Source organism: Lampris incognitus, unplaced genomic scaffold (assembly GCF_029633865.1).
Source record: "Lampris incognitus isolate fLamInc1 unplaced genomic scaffold, fLamInc1.hap2 scaffold_147, whole genome shotgun sequence".
Lineage (NCBI taxonomy): Eukaryota > Metazoa > Chordata > Actinopteri > Lampriformes > Lampridae > Lampris > Lampris incognitus.
The window spans coordinates 96,021-117,897 of record NW_026611114.1 but is presented as its reverse complement, the minus strand read 5'-3'; the positions used below and the strand labels follow the sequence as shown (position 1 = coordinate 117,897).

At 44.4% G+C, this 21,877-nt stretch overlaps 1 protein-coding gene and 1 long non-coding RNA gene across 2 annotated transcripts; one reads left to right on the top strand and one right to left on the bottom strand.

Annotated features, from left to right (window-relative positions):
• gtf3c5 (general transcription factor IIIC, polypeptide 5) lies at positions 1-20,862 on the top strand. Its single transcript, XM_056301784.1, has 11 exons — positions 1-275; positions 1,060-1,258; positions 1,860-2,055; positions 3,228-3,411; positions 7,475-7,579; positions 8,596-8,710; positions 9,456-9,536; positions 11,330-11,418; positions 18,767-18,849; positions 19,369-19,511; positions 20,163-20,862. Exons 1-11 carry the CDS (start codon positions 72-74, stop codon positions 20,357-20,359), a joined length of 1,596 nt encoding a protein of 531 aa, XP_056157759.1. The 5' UTR covers positions 1-71; the 3' UTR covers positions 20,360-20,862.
• On the bottom strand, positions 13,678-18,074 carry LOC130132479 (uncharacterized). Its single transcript, XR_008812814.1, has 3 exons — positions 18,040-18,074; positions 14,645-14,835; positions 13,678-14,474 (listed from the first exon to the last, which is right to left on the bottom strand). It is a non-coding gene; the product is annotated as an uncharacterized LOC130132479 (long non-coding RNA).
• Positions 20,863-21,877: the final 1,015 nt, after the last annotated feature.

Sequence of the window (21,877 nt, the reverse complement as noted above, 5' to 3'; positions counted from 1 at the left end):
TAAAGGCGTGTTGTTGTTTTTTTTTTGGCGTATCGAGTGTTTTTATTTAACACGACGACCTGTTTGCCAAAATGGCAACTTTTGGGGATCTTAATCTTAATTTTAGTTTTAAAGAAATGAACCCGACCAGCCAGCCGGGCGGAGTCGGTCTCCCGGGCGGTTCCTCGACTGTGGACCTCGTAGATAACAAACTCGTGTGTGTTGAATATCCAGCGGTCGTCGCCGATGTGGACAAAATGCTGGATACGGTAGGAGGCGAAGAAGGAGTGTCCAAGGTAAGAGGTACAACTTCAATAAGCTCGTTATACCCAGCCGGACGTCCTTTCAATAAGAAATACAGTTTCAATAAGCTTATTATGTGCAGGTGTAACATGGAAATGGAAGCGGGTATGGATATGTCACATATCAGCATAGGCAACTGAGCTACATGGAAAGCTGAGAGGTTAACCAAAACGTCTCTTAGATAAACTCCTAAGAGAAAACGTTCACAGCTTATATGACCTGACCATATCGGCTTTCTGATGTGTAGCAGTCTCTGCATGATCTTATTTTCCCCCGATGTCCCATCATCAGGTATGGATTAGAGGTAGGGCTAGAAACGTTATCATCTCCTTCTTACCCCTGTGAGCATGAAAGGTGTTATGAACCCCAGGCCGTCCCAGGTCCTCTCTGTGTGGAGTTTGCATGCTCTCTCTGTGTCTGCGTGGGTGTGTGTCCCTCCCACCGTCAAAAAAGACATGCCTGTTAGGGTTAATACTCCTGTCTGTGCCCATGAGCAAGGCAATAGAAAGAAGAACTGGAGTTGGTCCCCGGGCGCTGCAGCTGCCCACTGCTCCTATACAATAGGATTGGTTAAATGCAGAATACAATGTCAAAGTGGCTTTCATTTCATTATATGTTGTTGATGATTTTATTTATTTTTTTATTGCTTTTGTTTTCTTTAACATGTTCAATAAAAGTGATTGATTAAACCTATAATATTAACTGCAGTTAAGTGTTTGTGATTCTGTTAACTGTTTTTTCCTTTCTGTATTTTTTTATTGGATGGAAATCACACAGACCTATGGCGATCCCAACAGAAGGCTTGAGCTGCGTTTTCGATCTCAGGACCCTTTCTGTCACTCTTTGTGTGGCAACCGCTTCCCATCCAGCAACCTCTTACTTAAAATCCGGAGGCGGGTGCGCAGGAAGGACCCTGAGGATGCCCAGATCCGGATAGAGATACTTGGTGTCATTGGAACAACATACAAATTTCAAGGTTTAAGGAAATTCAAGACTTCACCAAAGTACCCCTAGTAATAATATGTGAAATGAAAGAAAGTTGAATCAGTTCATCTGGATACAACATTTATTGACAGAAACTCATCTAAGTGACCTCTTCAGTCTCAACTGACTGCAGGTATCCCCACCCTTATCACCATACAGTGGCATAATGACCGAAACCAACGGTCAGTTTCATATGCAAATATGGGTGTGACCATTGATTAGAGTTACAATGGCCATGTGTACTACTCACAGAGGATTTGGGAATTTTTGCAATGACCGCATTGTAAGATGGGGTTCCCCAAGAGTACAACTGTCGCCATGTTAGAATGGAGTACCATTGTAACTCTAGCTAACGGTCACGCCCATATTTGCATATGAGACTGGTCCCTGCTCTCGGTCAAAACTTATATGTCAACAAACGCTGTATGAACTGATTCAACTTTCTTTGATTTTCTTTCCTGGATTCTTTAGCATGCATAAAGACAATATATGAAATGCTTTCACAAACCAGTTTAGGAAAACCTGTCAAATAAGGCTGCCAGTTCCTAAGGTTAACTCCATTGTGGTTGATGGTGGATCTCTTTTCCTTTCAGGTATGGCGGACTTTCAGTACCTTGCTGTGCATTCAGAAGGCGGCGCGCAAATGTCCCTGTATGACAAAATCATCCTGCACAAAGCGGAGAACCAACAGTACTTCGAGCAGCCCTTGCCCATATTCCTTCCCCCACCCATTTTCTCTCGTCTCGATAGTCCTGTGGATTACTTCTACCGCCCTGACATCCATCACAAGTTAGTAGAGACTGGAGAGACACGATGTTTTGTTTATCAAAACTTTTTAAACTTTACGTGTTTAAATATTAAATTTAAGTGTTTCATATTTTAAATTTCATATTTTGAATATTAAAAAAATAAATGAATTTAAGAAAACAACAATAATATAATAATAAATTAATAAAATATTAAATATTTTATATTTTAAATTTAATATTTTAAATATTAAATTAAAAAAATTAAAATATTAAACTTGTTTATCGGGCTGAAAACATTGTTAGTTCTTTTTCATTAGTTGCTGGCGAAAGACTTTTTTTTCTGCACATAGGATCGTAGAGTTTCACAGAGAAAAAGGTTGAAAGAGGGCAACACTGATTTTTGGCCATATGTTTACTTGAAAGGGGAAACGACGTCTGAACTTTGTATAAAGGAGTATGGGTGGCATGGTGGCGCAGTGGTTAGCGCGGTTGCTTCGCAGCAAGAAGGTGCTGGGTTCGAGCCCCGGGGTAGTCCAACCTTGGTGGGTCATCCCGGGTCGTCCTCTGTGTGGAGTTTGCACGTTCTCCCCGTGTCTGCGTGGGTTTCCTCCGGGGACTCCGGTTTCCTCCCATAGTCCAAAGACATGTAGGTCAGGTGACTCGGCCGTACTAAATTGTCCCTAGGTGTGAATGTGTGTGTGTGTGTGTGTGTGGGCCCTGTGATGGCCTGGCAGCCTGTCCAGGGTGTCTCCCCGCCTGCCGCCCAATGACTGCTGAGATAGGCTCCGGCATCCCCGCGACCCTGACAGCAGGATAAGCGGTTCAGATAATGGATGGATGGATGGATAAAGGAGTGTAGGGCTTATCAGTGTTGTTAGGTTGTATTAGTGTGGGGCTCTGAATCAAATCTTTTTGTTTTCTAAAAGTACCGTGGGCCTAATTTAACAGAGTATCTGCAACAGGAGGTGTCCTTATAATCATCAAAACATAGATTGTTATGCCCTTCTCTTTCCTCTAACACACATGCTAGTTTCTGTTATATAGATGCCAGTCCAAAAGAACAGAAGTAATATTTGTCATATTGTGTGTGATGTTAAATGATCACCAAGGATTCTTATGATTAAGATATTAAATCATTTTTCTACTTTGGTGCTAATGTGTTTTTTTTTTAACCAAAATCTTTGTAATTCTTGCTTTCCTGTGTGTTCACAGCGTAGTTCCCATCACTAAGGAGAATTTTATCAGCTTGAATCGGGCCCGCCGACCCCACAACGCTGTTTTTGTCAACTTCACTGATCCCTCTGTACCTTCCGAGTGCCTGGAGGCTGCGAGGACCAACTGGCAAAGGGTCTGTATTAAAGAGTGGGACAGATACGCTGAAGAAGAAATGAAAAAGGTAAATTCGCTTGTGTTCTCTAAATAAGTAATAATCACACATTCGTTGAGAGGGAAATGTGTCATCACTCATCTAAGTGACCTCTTCAGTCTCCGCTGACTGCAGGTATCCCCACCCTTATAAACAATACAGTGGCATAACGACTGAAGACGATTGGCGATTGGTTTCATATGCAAATTGCCGTGAGCATTAACTGGAGTTTCATTGGCCATGTGTACTATTTACAGAGGATTTGGGAATGATTGCAATCACAGCACTGTAAGGTGGTGACAGATGTACTCATAGCCCCCCACAGGGATGGTCGTTCCCTCTTCACATAGACGGCCTCTTTCACTCCCCGTTCAAACCAGCATTCCTCCCTATCAAGGATGTGCACATCCTCATCCTTGAAAGAGTGGCCACTGGCCTGTAGATGGTGTAGACTGTGGAGTCCTGGCCTGACGTGGTAGCTCTCCTGTGTTGTGCCATCCTCTTGGCCAGCATCTGTTTGATCTCCCGGATGTACAAGTCAGGGCAATCCTCTTGGCACTTACTAGCGTGCCCTATATTGCTCTGTTTGTGCCGGGGGACCCGATCCTTGGGGTGGACCAACTTCTGGCGCAGCGTGTTTTGGAGTTTGAAAGCTACTGAGATGCGGTGTTTGGAAAATATGTGTGTCAACTGTTCCAACACTCTTGCCACACACACAATCACCACTGGTTCACGCTTAGGCAGCTGTTGTCCTTCTCCTCCCTTCGATCGGCCGCTGCACTGGTTGGGCGTCTTCCTGGCTTTGACAAATGCCCAGTTAGGATAACCACACTTCACAAGGGCCTGTTTAGTGTGGGATTTCTCCCCTTTCCCGGCCGCTGTGTCGGTGGGGACGTTGTCAGCTCGGTGGTACAGCGTCCTGATGACTCCTAGTTTGTGCGCCAGTTGATGATGAGAGTCAAACCTCAAGTACTGATCAGTATGTGTTGGTCTACAGCTGGCAGGGACATCCACGGACCAAGTAGCCAGAAATGACTAATTATACAATATTGCTCATTTTGTGCCAGGGGACCCGATCCTTGGGGTGGACCAATTTCTGGCACAACGTGGTTTGGGGTTTGGGGTTTAAACCAGTGGTGATTCCGTATGTGGCGGGAGTGGCGGAACAGTTGAGACATGTATTTTCCAAACATCTTGTCTTAGTTGCTTTCAAACCCCAAAACACGATATGACACCTGCAGTCAGTTGAGACTGAAGAGGTCGCTGAGATGAAGGATGAAACGACTCTCTCTCAATAAACGTTGAGCCCAGATGAGCTGATTCAACTTTGACCTTCTTACCTGGATTGTCGAGCATGCATAAAGACACAAATAAGCAATAGTGATTAGCCACTGGAAGGCATCTTGTATTTGCAGTTGCTCTTGGCCAGACTTGAACTAAAACTTCCGCTCGCCTTGACCTCGGCAACGTCGATGCAACGTCTCGTGTTCAACTGCCAGTGAAAAACGATCCATTCATGGGGATCTGTCAGCCGAAAGCGAGCTCACGCCGAGTAGCACCGTCGCTGTCAGTCATGCTGCACCTAGATATGTGCTGAATTCTATACGGGTAATGTAAAGGCCTCTAAAGCACCCAGCAAGCCTTTTGTAAAGGACCATACTGTTTATGTTTTATCACATCACACGTAGAGTCACCCACGATGCATTTAAACATGTTTTCTTGTGACGGGGTCATTTGAGTAACACATTTTATCACATCTGATGACTGTCACTTGAGGAGATTATTGTGCCTGATCTCGGGATGGCCATCTGAAAGATCTTTCTTGATCAACAGTTTCCAAGATTATTGAATTAACTTTTGCCCAACAGTAGAACAAATGGACATGTAAATGTCTCGCCATTTTGATGCCCGAGAAGGTCTTTACCCTCCAGTGCAGAGCACGGTTCAACCATCCGCCTACTTTTGGGAAATCAGCATAAGTTCAAATAAAAACTCAAGGTACATTTAATCCGGGGGGCGTCCGGGTAACGTAGTGGTCTATATTGTTGCCTGCCAACACGGGGATCGCTGGTTCAAATCCCCGTGTTACCTCCAGCTTGGTCGGGCGTCTCTATAGACACAATTGGCCGTATCTGCGGGTGAGAAGCCGGATGCGGGTATGTGTCCATGTCGCTGTACTAGCGCCTCCTCTGGTCAGTCAGGTACCTGTTTGGGGGGGAGGGGGAATTGGGGGGAAATAGCATGATCCTCCCACGTGCTACGTCCCCCTGGGGAAGCTCCTCACTGTCAGGTGAAAAGAAGCGGCTGGTGACCCCACATGTATCGGAGGAGGCATGTGGTAGTCTGCAGCCCTCCCCAGATTGGCAGAGGGGGTGGAGCAGCGACCAGGACGGCTCAAAAGAGTGGGGTAATTGGCTGGATATAATTGGGGAGAAAAGGGAGGAACCCCCTCCCCCCCAAAGAAAAAAAACCCCCCATATAAAATGGCCAGGTGTAAGTAACAGAAAATAATGAGATAATGAGTTGCAGGTGAGTGTGGAAAACAAGCAGGAAAGTCCTGGGCCCTCTGGTGGACCAGTGGAGAAATAGCAAGGTGTGAAATGACGGTGGAGTTAAAACCTGTATGCACCACCAGCAGGCCCAAAAGCACACATGAGAAGGAGAGCTCAGGCAGAAGTCCTGACACGGGGTAAAGGCCACCTCCATGTTGCTCTTCATCCCCATCCTCTCCTTCAGTGCTCCCTAGCGGGTGAAAGCCAGCTCCAGATTCACTCTAGTTTCGGAGCAAAGAGTTTTCCGCTTGGCATTTCCCCTCACTATATTTGCATCTTTTCAGCACTGTGTCCGCGATTGTCATAGCTTCCTCTTGAATCAATCAATCAATAACTTTATTTGTCCCCAGTGGGGCAATTGGTTATGCAGCAGTGGGACACATACATTTAGTACACATAAAACACAGGGCACATAGATACAACAGTAAGACCAAAAAATATAAATACACAATAAAATACACAGTGAATTAAAAAAAGAAAAAAACTATGCAAATAAGTAACTTTTCCTTCTGGAGTGTAGGAGGGAGAGGGCAGAGGGTATAAAAGAGTGTTCATATTTATTGGTTTTAGCTGGTGGAAGTGTGAGGAGAGTACCACATGCCAGAAACTGGAACTGTTGACGTAAAGGATGGGAGCGATCAGACATGATGTACTCAGCTTCCTTATATAACAGTTTGGTGTTAAGGTCCAGCAGAGACTTCTGTGCAGTGCCGCTTGTGTTGCTGCAGACATTAACCACCTTATCGGGTACGTGGATGCGTGTTCACGATCTCGATCCGGCACCCTGGTCGCCACGTTTTTATAGAGTCCCGCTGCCCATAGGTCAACGCCCAGAAATACCCCGTACACAACATAAGAGAAATAAGAAAACACAGGCAGAGGACAGGCTCTCTGCAGATCCAGACACTGCCACACACATCTAGTAGTGTGTGCACATCTGGTCTGCTGTGTCCGGTGGGCCCAAGGACCACGGCCCCTGCCTGGAGCTGCGCCCGAGGAGGAAACACCGAGGGCGGTCTGACAGGAAGCGAAGCGGTCTAAGCTAACTGCTAGCCCATGCAGACCGGCAGTTCCGACAGTCATCCTGGCTGGCGTTTGTTCCCTTGGACGGTGATTTTTTTGTTGTTTAGTTTGGATATGTGTGTTCTTGAAGTTCTGGTAGTTTTTGCACATGTGTTTTTGTCTTTGTGTTGCACTGCTGTGGGCTGGGGGAAGCAAAGTGGTCCTGATTCCTGGTCTAGTGGGTCACAAGTGATGATTGAGGGGGATTATTTTCGTATGAGTCGGTACGTTGTTTTTTTTTTAGGAAAATCCTGCTCGCTCTACCTTTAAGGCTGCATTTTAGTCATCTGGCTTTGCTTCCACGGTCATGTGATCGCCGGCACATAAAGTTGGTCTCCAATGAAATTTGTTTTCCACATCCTTCCTTCCAACCCATCTACCCGAAATAGCCCATAACGTTGCATAATTTTATGCGTAAGTGACCGACCATTATTTTATGCGCTCTTATCTTATCCCAAAACAAATGTTTTTTTGTCTAGATGTTTGAGAGCCGGCCCATCTGGTCGCGAAATGCAGTCAAGGCCAACTTGGACATCCACCCCGAGAAGCTGAAACTGCTGCTGCCCCTCTGCGCATACTACATGGTGAGCTGAACAGACAACAACTGCCCCTGTCAGCTCGTACGAGGCATCCCTTAAAACCAACAAGTAATTCCTTCGGCTCATTTTTAATTCACAATCCATGAAAGCCCAGTTTCCAACTCACTTATAGCTACTTAACTGTAAACTGAACACTAGAAATACCTTAAAAAATGATTAAAAAATCTTTTTTTTAATCTTTTCCTGCAATAGCGTTAGGCACACCTACCATCTATAAAACATGCACATTAATTTGCGCTGAGACACCGGTTGTGGGAAATGGTGACAACAGACCAATACACAAAAGCTTGATGTAATAACCTTTTGTGGAAATGACCTGTGGTAACCCGTAGTGAAAAGAGGGTCGGTGAGGTAAAGGAGACAATGTAGATTTTAGGTTGAAAGACCAAGCTCAACATTTTACAAGAAAAGCTTTGTATAAATTGACAAATGACACAAGGGCAAAAATACTTAACATATTTGTGCAAAATGACATTGCAAGACAAAGTAAAGACGACACCTTACGCAGTACTCTTATGTATACTATACAAAATGACAATATATTATAAAAAGGTATTATAAAAATATAAATATATAAAAAATAATTCCATTTGAATTTATTTATGCAAATTGATATGTGCACTTTACTGTCCAATTTAATTGAATAATGGGCTGACTTAAAGTTTTACAAAGGAGAAGATATATCCATCCATCCATCCATCCATCCATCCATCCATCCATCCATCCATCCATCCATAATCCAAACCGCTTATCCTGCTCTCAGGGTTGCGGGGATGCCGGAGCCTATCTCAGCAGTGATTGGGCGGCAGGCGGGGAGACACCCAGGACAGGCCGCCAGTCCATCACAGGGCCGACACACACACATTCACACCTAGGGACAATTTAGTACGGCTGAATCACCTGACCTACATGTCTTCGGACTGTGAAAGGAAACCGGCGAGAACATGCAAACTCCCTTTCAAATCTCAACTGAACAGCTGTGATTTCTCTTTTCTCCGCAGGTGACAGGACCCTGGAGAAGTCTGTGGGTGAGGTTTGGTTATGACCCTCGAAAAAACCCCGACTCCAAGAAATACCAGACGCTGGACTTCAGAATCCGATGCAGTGCTAAGCATGGTAAGGGCGTGAGATGTGAAGTATTTGATGTACAGCAGACAGGACTCCTGGACAATCCTATATGGGGGGATGTTAAAGGAAATTAACACTGAGGATGTGACTCCACAGATGTGGAGTTTTAATCCATATAATTTGATTTTCTTGCTTGGCTTGTGTTCGTTTTGCTCTTTTTGAATTTCAAGAAAGTTCAAGGTCAAGAAAAATACTGTAAAGTGACGTCATCGAATTTTACTGCCTAAAGTGATGGGAAGTTAATTTTGTGGACAGCTATCGGTCTGTGCAACTAGTAGACAAGCATTTCCCCCCAAAACTCCTGCACTCGTCTTTATCTACAATGCAATTCACGTTTGATTTGAAAAAGAAACAAAAAAACTGCTTCTACTTTGCTTTGCTGTTACTGTTATTTAATTGTTATTTAATTAACTCTGATTTTATTCGCTGGTGCCGCATGATTGCATTTTCGTTGATCTTTAGAACTCACAAATCAAATGTAATGTGTTAACAAAGGCTATTTTTTGTGTGCAAAGATCTACATTTGTGGGATTAAAAAATATTCTCAAAGGGTTGGTAAATTTGAGCTGAGAGCTAAAAAAGGAGCGAAGTTGTGTGCTGTCAGTACCATTCAGCCCTCCTGATATTTACTTGTCACATTATGCTGCAAGAAAGCAGAAATGTCATTAATTGCAGTTGTAATACCTTGGTCTTCTTTCTTCAGTGCTCCTTATTCCCATGATGCTCTTTTCAGGATACTCACTAAGCGACATGCCGGTGAAGGCCAAGAGGAGCTCCCTCGACTACACCCTGCCCAACACGTTCAACAAAACAGGTCAGTGCTGAAAATGGGGATTAAATGGAATTGGTTGCATTGATTTTTTTTTCACATTTTTTTTCAATTTTATTTTTTTATTTAAGTTTTTGTTGAGTTTTTTGAGGAACATTAATACAAATGAACAAGTAGAAAAGATCAAAAAACAAAAATAAATAAAAATAAACAAGAACTAAAACAGCAGTGACTTAACAAAAGCACGGCATCATCTCTGCAACATTTGTGACGTTAACAATTCAATGATTAAACATTTCAAAGCGCAAAAGATCCGAACAGATTGTGATGTCATGAAATGCATGACATTAGAATGGACATTTTACTAAATAATGAGCCACGTGTGTGAGCGTTGTGGTGTCATTCATACTGTCAGTCACATTACCTGTCACCCCCACCCCCCTCCAACTTACACAATTGGGGAGGGGGTAGAGTCCGGCATATGTTGTCTCTTTCATACCCCTTTAAATTTAGAGGAAGTCGTGATGTTGCTGAGCACTGATTGGTCATTTGTAAGTGTGAAGTTGCAAATGCTTCATTAAGCCCCTTTATTACTGGACAACCCCCCCCCCCATACCCACTAATACCCCTCAATACCCACTAACATCTGGCTGTTGTTTTTAGTTGGAGGGGTTACAATCGACATTCATTCTCAGGACAAATGACTCGGGACACCAGAACGTGACACACCAGAAAAACAAAAAACAAAAACAAAGGCATACTCGTCTACACTGTTTGGGGGGAGGGGGAACTGGGGGGAATAGCGTGATCCTCCCGCGCGCTACGTCCCCCTGGTGAAACTCCTCACTGTCAGGTGAAAAGAAGCGGCTGGCGACTCCACATGTATGGGAGGAGGTGTGTGGTAGTCTGCAGCCCTCCCCGGATCGGCAGAGGGGGTGGAGCAGCGACCGGGACAGCTCGGAAGAGGGGGGCAATTGGCCAAGTACAATTGGGGACAAAAAAAGGGACAAAAAAATAATAATAAATACATCGATAGAAAAAATGTTTGATAAGAAAATCAACCAAAACTTTCTGAATGTTTTTTTGTTTACTTACGGTGACATACTTCAGATTTTGCGTTCTTGAGAGGATAAGCACTTTTGTTTCGGGTTTCTGAAAAAGTATAAAAAGTTCAGTAGGACCAGGCTGAAATTGTAGTCTTTTTGTGGGTCGTTGATCACGTCGCTGAATAATTAAGAAATAATGTCAAAACTCTTCACACATCATTAAGAGGAGTTCAAGTTTTTTCATCAACAACTGAGGGATTTGTTCTTGGGGGGGGGGGACGCTCAAGATAAAGACATTTTGCAAGTAGAAAAAAACCCCCGAAACAAGAACATTTTCAAGGGGAAAGGTTTTTTTGTAATTTAAGATGATCAAAACAACTACATGTATCTACAGTACAGAGGCACACATTGATTTATGATGCTCACACTGACAAGTAAAACACTGAGAATAGTTGAGCCCTTGATGATGAAATAATTCTTTAAATATGTAAATTGTGCGCTTTCTTTGAGTTTTGTATGATACACTATGCCCCGTTGCTCAGCTAAAGAGCTGACACACGTGAGCAACTCTTTCTGCCCTTTCCTTCAGAAATGTATGCGAAGGCCTATTGGACTATGTGCGTCGGTATTCATTTTGTCGCTTTGTTAGTTGACAGTGTTTCTGAAACAAAATCACCAAGACAGATTCTTGCACATTTTTTTTCTTGTTTTGCGATTGAAATTTACTGGTTCACACCCCACAAATACCGCGGTGTTTCACATAAAATCATTGGTACATGTTTTTTTTCCTAGTGCCCCAACCAGCTAGCGTGGTGGAGCTTCAAGCGCAGGACGGTCCCAGCACCAGTCAGCAGCCCTCGCAGTTTGGGTTCCAACTAAAGGTCAGTTGCCAGCTGCCCGTCTTAAGTAGAAACCTCCTGCAAAATAGAGGGAGATGTCACTGATAAGCCAGATGGGTGCCTTTTTTACTCAGCTTTCTAAAGCCACGTATGCACGATTCGGAAGGTATAAATCCGCCACGGGGCATTTGAAGTCTGGGTTGCCATTAAGGCTTTTGTTTGTTTTCTCAAATTCCTAATTAGAATAATTTGTTGGTACCTATTTCTAGTTGAAAATGAGAAGTTGATAATTATTGTACAGTTTATTAAACTCGTTGTAACATTGATATTATTCAGTTTGCGGCATTCTGTGATGTCACTTCCTGTTTAGTAACTTCCGGTGTGGTCACGTCCAGTATAGTCACTTCCTGTTTAGCGTATTTGTGATTCTGCAGAGAGTGAGACAGACATGTGCATGTTCTGCAGATAGTCCACTTGCATCCACCGTCAAGCATCACAGATGCAGTACCGTAAGTAGGTTTATTTTGCATTAGACAAATGTGAGGGCAAACCATAGATGAATGTTTGCTTACTTTTAATCTCAGAATCAGAATCATGTTTATTGGCCATGTAGGTTTGCACAAACATGGAATTTGACTCTGGTTTTGTGGATCTCTCAGTGTACTGAACTCAGAATAACGACAACACAGCAATCTTCAGATATATACACAAGAACTAATTTATACAGGTGAAATAAGAGGTGATAGATGATAAGGTGCAATGGTACAGTGAATATAGTATCAGGAGATGCTGAAATAGATGTTAGCAGGTTACTTATATACGCTGGAAATGGATGATCCGCTGTGACGATCCCTAACAGGAGCAGCTGAAAAGTAGTAGTAGTAGTAGTGGTAGTAGTAGGTTACTTAAATACATGCCTGAGGTAGATGAACATGACAGAGCGTAGCAGTATATGTACCAGTGGCGAGTGGTGACCTTTGAAGCTGGGTATGCTACCCCGTCCCCCCACCCCCACCCCGGGCATGCACGCACGCCAGAACGACCGCCCGCTCGCTACAACCCCCTCCCGCCACTGCAAATGACAAATGACACGCTCGCACCCCTCACTCACTCACTCACTCACTCACTCAATCACTCACTCACTCACTCACTCACTCACTCACTCACTCACTCACTCACTCACACACACACACACACACACAGCTGGACGAAGTTGGACACATCGGTGGTTTCATCAGTTAGTATCGCTACAAAGCTTGCGTCCTTGATTTCAGATTTTATTTCATTCAGCAGCACATTCCCCACAGAGTCCATCACATCATTTCGGATGTGGCTTGACATGCCAGAGAAGACACTGCACGTCTCCAAACGATGGGCTAGCCTCTCATCATATTTCTGGAGTAGGTTGATGAGCTCAATGTAATTACCACGATCCTTCCCCCTCCGAGTGTCCCCAGAATGCCTGCTCCTGGGTTCCAAGGTACACAGCGATGTCCAAGAGTCTCTTTAACACTTCCCTGTTTTTTTTAAAATGCGCTCGTTATGTTGCTCTGTGGGTATTCGCACGCCTTCATTCAACTGACGATCGATTCGTGTGTTGCCAAATGTCTGAAGTTTTACTAAGACAATGTATGTGTGCAGGTACACGCTCGTGTTTGTCATTGCTGTATGGAGATCGTTTAAATGGCGGCCTGCTGTGGTCCAGACTGTGTGTTCTGTAGAAAAAAGGAGACATGGCCAACAGCATAGCTAGCCAGCTAGCCATGTATGCTTTTCGTATGTGGTAGCTTGAAAGTGACGGACGATATTGTTCGTTGATTTTGTGATGCAAAATTCGGGAGTTGGACGTCCTCCTGCAATAACGATATTTTTCTCGTTAAAAGTCCTCCGAGAAAGCGGGACAGAACGTAACGATTCTATAATATGCGAATTGTCGCTCATATTGACAAGTACTGAAACGTATGGCGGTGAGCTAACTGAGCAAGACAGACAAGTGCCAACTTGCAATACGTAGCTCGCTAGATGGCAGTGTTGCGCACGTGTTTCCGGATAAGCTGGTTCACTGCCAGCTTTTCTGCCCACCAAACTCTCGCGCTTAGAAGTTACTTTCGTATACCACGAATACAACTGGGAAATCCAGAGCGCATGCGCGAAGTAAGCCGAACGCGTGGCAGCTTTGCCGTGAGCAGGATAGATGTGGCAGACTGCGGTAATGCGAGTCGTAAAACCAGACTGCAGTTGCCGTTTGAAAAGAAAACAATCGAAGAAATTGAGAAACAAACATGTAAATGACACGTTTTAATGTAAATAATGCTCATGTTACTTATTAGAAATAGATTTTCAATTCATTATTGTATTGTATGTAAATTCTCAGGTCATTTTCAAATGCCTTGGGCATGCACCGCATTTACAGCTTATTATGACCACTCGCCATTAATATGTACAATGTACAGTATATACAAAATGTTTAAAAAGGCTGGCTTTATTGACAGTGTTAAGCGTTCATTTGAATGACAGCCTGTGGAAAGAAACTGTTTTTATATCAGGTTGTTTTGGGGTACAGTGCTCTGTAGCGCCTGCCAAAGGGGAGGAGTTGGAACAGGTTGTGACCAGGGTATTATGGGTCTGCAATGACGTTCCCTGCCTGTTTCCTGAGTCTGGAGGGGTATAAGTCCTGAAAGAAGGGCAGGCGGCACCAATCATTTTCTCTGCCGACCTAACTGTCAGTTATAGTCTGTCCCTGTCCTGTTTGGTGGGCGAACTAAACCAGACAGTAATGGATGTGCAGAGGGCAGACTGGATTATTGCAGTGTAGAACGGAATCAACAGTTCCTGAGGCAGGTTGAATTTCTTGAGCTGGCGGAGAAAGTATATTCTCTGCTGGGCCTTTGTGATGATTGTGTCTATCTATGTTGGATGCCCATCTCAGATCCAGGGAGATTGTGGAACCCAGAAATATGTAGGTTTTCACCGTAGACCCTGTGCTGTTGAGTATGGTCGGGGGGGTGTTGGGGGGGGGGCTCCTCCTGAAGTCCGCTGTCATCTCAGGAAAAGGTGATGGAGCAGGACAGTGAAGTCTGGCAGCTCCTAGACACAATCTGGCACACACATGGTGGGTTTATGATCAGTTGCTAAGCCCTGGAACTGAGGCAGAGGGGCTTCTCAGCTGCTGCACCCATGACTAAGTAGCCCTATTTAGGATCTGCTCTGCTCACCCCAGTTGGGGTGAGGGCTAGAAAATTTGACCTAAATATAGTCTGCCTCTTACCTCTTGTCTGGACCACTCCTTCCAGAGGGATCACCACCATGTGGTCAGAAACAGAAACACGTATATTTTGAAGCTGGAACATACGAACCCTCATGGACAATCAATCCAGCAATTAACCCGAATGGCTTACTGCCATCATCGCCCGAGAGCTGAGAAGATTCCAGATTGATATTGTCGCCATCTCTGAAACCCTGTTGAGCAACAAAGGACATCTGAAAGAGGAGAAGGGTGGTTACAGTTTTTTTCTGGAAAGGAAAAGCAGCTGATGAGCTGAGGATCCACGGTATGGGCTTTGCCATCAAAAACAGCCCCATTTGCCACCTTGCTGAGCTTCCTCTGGGCATCAGTGAGTGCCGGATGACAATATGACTGGTGCTTGCAAATAACCAACGCATCACTGTCATCAGTACATATGCTCCAACACTTGACTCACAAGATGAAGTAAAGGAGACCTTCTATGCTGACCTGGACAATGTTCTCACCGAAGTCTCCAAGGAACATAAGCTAATCCTGCTTGGAGATTTTAATGCCAGAGTGGGACGAAATTACAACTTGTGGAGAGGCATAATTGGCAAGGAAGGAGTTGGAAACACAAACTCCAGTGGCATTCTGCTGTTAACAACATGCTCAGAACACAGCCTAATCATCACCAACACATTCTTCTGCCAGAAGAAAGAAATTAAAACAACCTGGAGGCACCCTTGTTCTAATATTTGGCACTTCACTGACTACATTTTCGTCCATCAAAGAGACCAACGCAAGGTACTAGCCACCAGAATGATAGTGCAAATGACTATTGGACTGACCACCGCCTTATCCACTCGACCCTGTCCATCCAACTTCACCAGAAAAGAAGGGTGCAGAAAAAGTAGAAAGACTTACTGATCCCTCCTCTCATCAACATTTCCAGGCCATGGGTGTCTGGGTGGTGTGGCGGTCTATTCCGTTGCTTACCAACACGGGGATCACTGGTTCAAATCCCCGTGTTACCTCTGGCTTGGTTGGGCGTCCCTATAGACACAATTGGCCGTGTCTGCGGGTGGGAAGCCGGATGTGGGTATATGTCCTGGTCGCTGCACTAGCGCCTCCTCTGGTCGGTCGGGCGCTTGCTCGGGGGGGAGGGGGGATTGGGGAAAATAGTGTGATCTTCCCACGTACTACCTCTCCCTGGTTAAATTCAGGTGAAAAGAATTCAGGTTAAAAGAAGCGGCTGGCAACTCCACATGTATCGGAGGAAGCACGTGGTAGTCTGCAGCCCTCTCCAGATCGGCAGAGGGGGTGGAGCAGTGACCGGGACAGCTCGAAAAATAAGGTAATTGGCCAAGTACATTGGGGAGAAAAAAGGGGGGGAAACTGTTTCAGGCCATGCTCAGTACATCAATGCCCAAGCAGTATCCAGATGATATTGAAAGCCACTGGGATATGCTCAGGACTGCAAACACTGGCATCTGTAAAACCACTAATGGACATAAGATGAAGAACCACCAAGATTAGTTTGATGAGAATGACCTAGAAAGCCAACGATTAATCAACATCAAGAGGCAAGCCTTTACCACGTGGCAGAATGACATCAACTGCCAAAATAAACAAGCTACCCATGCAAGAACAAAGTCAGCTGCCCAAATCTGGGTCAGGGAATTGACGAACCAGTGGTGGACGAAGAAGGCCCTTGAGATCCAGCACCTTGCAGATTCTGGGAGAACCAGAGGCTTTTTCGACGCTACTAAAGCAAAATATGGTCCCAGCCACCGCCATCTAACCCCCCTTCACTCCAAAGATGTTTACACAGCACTAACAGAAAACGAATCAATCAAAGAGAGGTGGAAAGAGCATTACCCGGACCTTTTAAACTGGGACTCTAGTCCTGAGATGGATGCCCTCCAACAACTTCCTAAAAAACCCAAAGAGGAGGGCATGGCAGCAACACCTAGTCTAATAGAAGTCCAGGATGCCATCAGGAAGATGAAAATCAACAAGGCTGCTGTTGCTGATGGAATACTGGTAGAAATATTGAGGGCTTGTGGACCCACACTCCTCAGGGATATCCATACCCTGCTACTTAAAAGAGGGGGATCCCTGTGAAACTTAAGGACACACACATTGTCTCTGTCTTTGAGAAAGGAGACAGAGCTGACTGCAGAAACTACCGTGGCATTTCCTTGCTTCCCACCACAGGGAAAGCCCTGGCTAGGGTCTTGGCCAACAGCTTCCTCCCAATATCAGAGGAAATTCTGCCAGAATCCCACAGCGGTTTTCATCCTAACAGAGACAATATAGACATGATTTTTACTGCTCACCAACTCCAAGAAAAAGCCTAGGACCAGAATCAACCATTGTACATGGCCTTCATAGACTTAACCAAACCTTTTGATTCCATAAACCACTAGGCCCTCTGGCTATTTCTGTCAAAAATAGGCTGCCATGACAAATATGACTACTACATGATCATGTCAGCTGAAGTACTCAACAGTTATGGAGATGAGACAGAGTCCTTCAAGGTCCACATAGGAGTTAAACAAGGCTGTGTCATTGCCCCAACCCTGTTCTTTGTCTTCATTTGCACCATCCTCCACCCCACGGGTCCCACCCTTTCTCAGGGAGTCAAAATCTTGTACAGGACTGATGGGACTCTTCTGAATATTAACAGATTCAGGGCTAAAGGTAAAACCACCAGCACATCCATCATAGAGCTGCAGTACACCGATGACAATGCCTTAGTGTCCCTTGGAGAAGAGGAACTACAGAACATACTGGACACCTATGCAAAGGCATACAAGTAGCCTGGCCATTAACATAAAAAAGACCCATATCCTCTACCAACCCAACAGAAACATGCCTGCTCTGCCCCCATCCATCTCTCTAGACAACACCAGCAATGTGGAACAGTTCCAATATCTTGGCAGCCTTCTCTCCTCCAAAGCCTACATTGATATTGAAATACACCAACGTCTCAGCTGTGCCAGCCGGGACTTATCAAGATTGAGTAAAAGGGTTTTTGAAAACCGTGACCTTCAGGCCAGAACAAAAAATTCTGGTGTACAAAGCGGTAGTGCTGCCCACCCTGCTGTATGGGTCAGAAACCTGGACCACATATAACAGGCACCTGAAGGCACTGGAGGTATACCAGTAGCGATGCTTTTGGAAGATCCTTAAAGTCAGCTGGGAGGATAAGCACACCAACTTCAGCATCCTTGAGGAGGCCAACATGCCTGGTATAACTGCCACCATCGCACAACATCAGCTGAGATGGACTGGCAATGTCCTCTGTCTGACTCTCGCCTCCTGAAACAGGTCCTTTACTCTCAGCTTGTAACAGGACAACGTGCCCCAGGAGGACAAAAGAAGCAATGTAAAGATAACATCAAGGCCCACATCAAAAGGTTTGGCATCGTTACCTCCGGCTTGGTCGGGCATCTCTACAGGCACAATTGGCCGTGTCTGCGGGAGGGAAGCCAGTTGTGAGTATGTGTCCTGGTCATTGTACTAGCGCCTCCTCTGGTTGGTGAATAGCGTGATCCTCCCATGCACTATGTCCCCCTGGTGAAACTCCTCACTGTTAGGTGAAAAGAAGCGGCTGCTGACTCCACATGTATCGGAGGAGGCATGTGGTAGTCTGCAGCCCTCCCTGGATCGGCAGAGGGGGTGGAACAGAGATCGGGATGGCTCGGAAGAGTGGGATAATTGGCCAAGTACAACTGGGGAGAAAAAGGGTGGGGGGGGGGTAAAATGAATAAAAAAAAAGATTTGGCATCCACCTTAACACCTGGGAACAAGCAGCAGAAAACAGGGAGGCCTGGAGACTGGCTGTCCGTGAGAGTGCTGGGCGCCACAGCCATGACCTGCACTGTGCTGCTGAAAACAAGCACAGACTCAGAAAGGAGCGAATTACCCGAAAGGCCCAAACCACATCCTAAACCACTTCTTCACACCCTCGCCCACATTGCCCCACAATATGTGGCTCCAGGTGGCTCCATTCTCGCCCCAGAGTAACCTCCGGTTATAACTGCATACTCCACACTCGCCCCAGAGTAACCTCCAATGATAATCACATACTCCATACTTGCCCCAGAGTAACCTCCGATGATAATCACATACATGCTAACTTGTCTCTCACGTCCCCAGGAGTCATCTTACATCTTCAGAGAGGGGATGCTGCCCCCACACAGACAGATGTTCTACCAGCTCTGTGACCTGCATGTAGACCGGTATGACTGCATGTAGCACAGTGCAACCTCCAGTTTTTCCCAACAGAAATATACACATATTTTTTGTCATCCAAGATGCAGTACAATTAATAACAGTATTGTTCACCGCCTTATATTATGAAAAGTTTAAAAAAAAATTCTATAGATTTTGAACATTTCTACATAGTTTAATCTGTTGTTAGCCTTGTAGATTGACAGTAAACATAATCTTTCCTCGATTAGATAACGTAACAAACAATTACAGAACAGGCCACTTGTAATAGGTTGAATAAGTAAATAATCTTGTAATTTCCGCCATCAGTTATATCACTCTTGTTAAAAAAAAGCTGTAAATAACATCCCTGCGACCATTTGACATGCGCGTACAACAAAGAAGTGCGAGATAAAGAAGTACAAGACCCGTTATCTGCTTTTTCTAATCCTTTGAGGGCTCTGACTCTTAAGCCAAGTGATAGTGTGTCTCTTTCTTTTGTCTACAATGTAATATGTAATTCAGTGTATCTCCATGTCCGTGCCCAGTATAAGGCAAGTGATTCATCGTAATGATGGCGAAGAGGTGGACTGTGATGAGAAGGACGGCTGGTGTCTCCCCCACACCACTGATGTCCTGAGGGACATCATATCGGCCTTGATCAAGAAGATCATCCGAGCCCAGCGACCAAGTAAGTGTGTCTGCATGGAGAGTTCCCGGTACACTCTTATCAAGGTTCGAGGTCAGTGCATGTGTGATTCACAATTTTCCAAAAGCACTTGTTTGCTCTGGAGAAATTATATATTAGTTGTTTAATGAAAAAAAAGGTGTCCTCTTTTTCCAACATCTGCAACAGTGCGGCAGTGGCTCAGAGTTGGAGCAGGTCGTATGGTACTTTGAGTGGCTGTTGCAGCTAGAAAAGCGCTATACAAAATCCAGTCCATCCCATTTTAAGATGTTTACCCCAGTTATGAATGGAAATTAATCCAGGCCGCCTTCCTAGGTGCAGATTTCATGCACGCTCTGTCCCCTCTGTGATTCCCATGTGTGTGGTCACACATTAACCACTGACTGCTCCAAGCCTGTAGGACCCACTGATAAAGATGTTTTGATCAACTGTTAAAACCAAAATTTAGTCTCTGAACCAATTTTTTTTTTAAAGTAACAAAGGGAAATGAAACAAATTGGGATGAACTGAAAAGTAAGTTTATGCATGAGGGCAGTTTTGCAACAACTAACAACACTGAAGACACTGAGCAAAGCAGCCCACTTTCTGGTTTAAATGATTGATAGATGAATAAATAAATAGGTAAGTAAGTAAGTATATGATACTCCCCTGCAGAACGACAGCTATATCATGTGCAACGCAGACGTGCCGGCCTATCTGTAAGACAAACAAAAGTGCAACAACCGGTGGAGGAAGAAGATGATGAGGATTACAACAATGGCGAAGATGTAGAGGAAGATGTGGAGGATGAATTCCAGCTGTCAGAGGGAAGCGAAAATGAGATGGAGTCAGAGATGTTGGATTACATGTGAAAATGGACATCGGCATATAAATCCATCCATTATATTTTTTTAATTTTGTTGGAGTGTCATTTCGAAATGTTAATAAACTGTGCTTTGAGCTGCTAAAACGTTAATAGGTTGTTCTAGTCAGTATGTTGTTTCAGTTCAATGTGGTCTGAGCAAATATGATGAGGGTGGCCGCTGCGACCTCCCTCAAAATCACAGACTGACACATTTTCACACTCTACTTTGTCCAACATGACACGATCCCATCAGAGGATCAGTTTCTTTGAGTTCATGTAACTAATTGGGTTAATCGCGTAAAAATTAAGAATCTTTTTGTTCAAGACCAACATGGCACGAATGCAGCATGATGGTGACGTTCAAAACCGAAGTCCAGTCGCGTGAGTGATTTTTGATAACGCTGGTGTGAACTACTTGATAATGGATAGCATGCATTTTTTTTTTACAGAGGGTGACCCCATTGACAACTGAATCTCAATGCAGTGTGACTGTTGTATGAATAAATGAATCACAAGAATGACTGTGTGCTTCCCTTCTTGTTATTTGTTAGAGCCTAGTTCTGAGATTAAGAGCATCTTAACAGCACCTCATCCATGTTTTATTTGCTTATTTATTATTATTGTTATGATTATTAATTTTTTATTATTAATAATGTGTTAATTTATTATTTATTATTATGATTATTGATTTATCGTTAATAATTTATTATTATGCTTATTAATTTATCATTATAGTTATTTATTTATTCTTTATTTGTGAACTTGTTTTATTTATTTATTTATTTATTTATTATTGTATGGCAAAGGACATGCCCCATATGTTTGTGGAGACGAGTCACCAAGCACGCTAAATGTACAGATATTTACCTGGTGGCATAAGTGCAGAGACATTTTATAGAGTTCACATTACAGATAATAGTAGTAATAATAGTAATAATAACAACAGAAAAAGGAGCCCTAAGTACATTGCACAGAAAGAGTGCCACAGAAAGAGTGCAAGGTGTTCGTTTTGCAAAAGACTACATAGCAGCCTAAATCAGGGGCGGACTGGGGATGAAAAATGGCCCTGGACTTCTTTACTCAGACCGGCCCACCAACCCCACCCCTCAGCGATACACCACCACCCACACAAACCACCACCACCCACACAAACCACGCCACACTCTATGTAAACAAGATTTCTGAGCCATGTTTATAACAATAACTTTATGAAATAGATGTAAAATAGAACAAGGAGGATGAGGCCGGCTAGAAGGAGCTAATTTTGGCGCAAGGGCACTGGCAGCAAGGGGGCGAGAATCTCTGGAACCTTCTGACCAGTAAAAGAAATAATTTTAACCACCTTTACGTTTTTTTTCTCCTCTTTTTGTTTGTCCGTCTTGCTCCACTCCACTATACATCCAAAATGGCGGCGGCGGCGGGAAAGGGGCGGGGCCCAGGAAACGTTCCAACGGACCGGACCTAAAGTGACTGGCTGGGAAAGAGAGAGAGGCTGACAGATTTAACACCTGGGCCAATCAGACAC